General features: G+C 55.4%; 1 protein-coding gene across 1 annotated transcript in view; it reads right to left on the minus strand.

The window, feature by feature from the left end:
* The window catches only part of PODXL (podocalyxin like), a 42,048-nt gene that overhangs the window by 18,005 nt on the left and 21,563 nt on the right, over window positions 1-2,480 (minus strand). Inside the window, exons 5-6 of the mRNA XM_019509619.1 lie at window positions 937-998; window positions 572-742 (exon numbers count right to left, since the gene is read on the minus strand). Of these exons, the coding sequence (XP_019365164.1) occupies window positions 572-742; window positions 937-998 (233 nt within the window). The remainder of the gene's footprint in view (window positions 1-571; window positions 743-936; window positions 999-2,480) is intronic.

The following is a 2,480-nucleotide window of genomic DNA, read 5'->3' on the forward strand; positions in this document are numbered from 1 at the left end:
TTTTTTTTTTAAATGGAAAAACAAAACAAGTTTTGTTTCTTCCTAAAACTATTTTGGGTTAGAAAACCCCCCAAAGTAGAGTTGTAGTAATGACCATTTTCCCCATGAGCTAAGCACTAAAAAGTCAGGTTGGGCAGTTTAGATGCAAACCAGAAGGTGTTGTGACAATCGGGGCAGTTGCGGTTTCCCTCTGAATTCTCTTTGGATAGCACCGTTTTGACCTGCCTCAGGCTGCATCCTGTATTGATCATCACAACCTGCTTGGGCTGAATGAGCAGCTCGCCCTGCTCTGAACAGCCATGTCCTTTCTCCTACTGTTGCTGCGGCCCCAGGCTATGCTCAATGGGCAGAGGCTGTCCCGTTCTCCCTGCCATCAGAGTCATCCTACTGGGACCTCTCAGGAGGCACATAAGAGATGGTACCAGCCCATTTTGCAAAGGCCTCTTGGAGCAATGCAGGAGAGGGGGAAGCGTCTGGTCCCAGCAGTGGCCTGTCTCCTTGCAGCAATAACACAGCCTCTATTTGGGGTATCCCTCCTTTCTGCCCTGCCTGGATGTCCAGGGCAGCTTACCTGGTCCTTCCTGCGGGACCTGCGTTGGTGGCAGCAGCCGTAGATGGCAGCCGTGAGCAGCAAGGTGACAGCCAGGCACACGATGGTGGTGATCAGAGGCATGCTGAACCGGTCAGTGGGCTCGTCGTCCCCGAGCTGCTTGTCGGCCAACGTGACGTTGGTGATCCCAGCCTGTACAACAAGAGGACAGATCCCAACATTGCCCTATGCCTGCTCCCACTGGGATGGTGGACATATGGGCATGGATTCAGTCTGCCCTCCTTGCAGTCACTTCTGGCATCCTACAAGATGCCAGTTTCTGCATCGTCTCAAGGGCCAAGAAATGGTGCTGGTTTGAAAGCTAAGGGAGGTCTCTTTGCTCTTACCTTCTTAAATTCGTCCTTCTTCTCCCTCAGCAGTTCAAAAAGCTCCTCCTGTCCTGGTTTTACTAAGGGAAGAGATGAACAGAAGGTGAGCCACGTGCACCCACCCACAGGGCAGGAAGCGCTCTCTGCTGCCCTCCCACTGGGAAGCCTGGAGCGGTCCCAGCCCAAGTGCTGTGCTATAAAGTGTCTCCCTCATCCAAAGGAGGGAAGGGAGGCCTGCAGAAATAGTGGTTTGCATGAAGAAGCAGAGGGAATGAAGCCTGGGTGCCAGGGACAGACAGGAGACCCTCTCTCCTGTTGGGTGCTGTCAGCTTTCGCTCATGTTAGGGGGATGGCAGGAGTTACAGGGCTTGTCTATCATGTTTCCAGGGAGGGCAGGGCCAAGTGCCTTCCTGCCAACATGCTCTGGACCTGGAGGTTTGCTAGGGAGGCTAACTTGGCCCCAAGGCTCACACTCATATCCTCGATCTCAGTTGGAGGTGAAGGTGGGCTAATGCAGATCCAGCTTCCCTGGACCCCAGTGCTGGTGCTGCAGACGTTTGGGGATGCAACCACATGCTTAGGGGTTGGCGAGGGTGAAGGTTGTGTGCGCAGCCCAGTGTTCAATGGCCCCTTCCATCTCTGCAGCAAAGCCCAGCATTAAGCAAGGGGTAGAGCCAGGCTTGCTCACTGTGCATGTCTGGACTGGGGGAGACAGTGGAGACAAGCATGCTCTGCTGCTGGCTGTGTGGATACTGGGGCTCCGGCCTGCACTGAGCAACCCAGGAAGAAAGCAAAACTGATCTGCGCAGAAATTTAAACAGGGAGATTCTGGCACCCATCACAGTGGTGCTGGGCATGCCTGCAGCCCGGGGAATGGGCATGACCAGACTAAAAATCAAAGCTGAGCAGATCTGCAGGACAGCCAGTGCCTGACTGTCCTGGGCCACCGTGAGGCTGTTCCCTAAGCTAGATCTCACAGCACCATGGGATGACTTGTAAACCTGGCTCCTGTGACTGGCTTCCAGGTGTGAGCCCCTCTTGGGAGCACTGGGCATTTCGAATGAGCAGCCTGAGCACTAAAGGGCTGGTGTCCTCCCAGGAGCGCAGCACAGCTCCCATTGCTCCGGGCAGTTTGTCTGGGAAGGGCCCAGTGCAGCAGGCAGCAGTGTTACAGCCTGGCTCCTGGGCTGGGAGAGCAGCCCACAAGGATGCCCCGTGGCTCTGGATGGCTGGGTGATGGCCGCAGATGCCAGCACATCTGTCACACCTGTTTGTCTGCCTCCGCTCCCCCGCGTGCACACCTGCAGACTAGCTCTGGGCCCAGCAGTGTGCTCAGCCTGACCTAGCTCCCTTCCTCTGCAAAGCTAAGCATGGCTTGAACAAGGAAGCACGTGCTCCCCTCCTAGACGGTGAGAGCAGGTCCATCCTCCAGGGCCAGATGCTTTTAGAAACCCACTACTGGATAGTTAGGATATAATCTGCTCTGAGGGGAAATTTCTCCCTTGGTGACATGAATGACTGCTCCGCTTCTGCATCCAGATGAAGTGGGGGGGGGGGGGGGT

This window comes from Gavialis gangeticus, unplaced genomic scaffold (genome assembly GCF_001723915.1).
Source record: "Gavialis gangeticus isolate Ggan-Ray unplaced genomic scaffold, GavGan_comp1, whole genome shotgun sequence".
NCBI classification, from domain to species: Eukaryota; Metazoa; Chordata; order Crocodylia; family Gavialidae; genus Gavialis; species Gavialis gangeticus.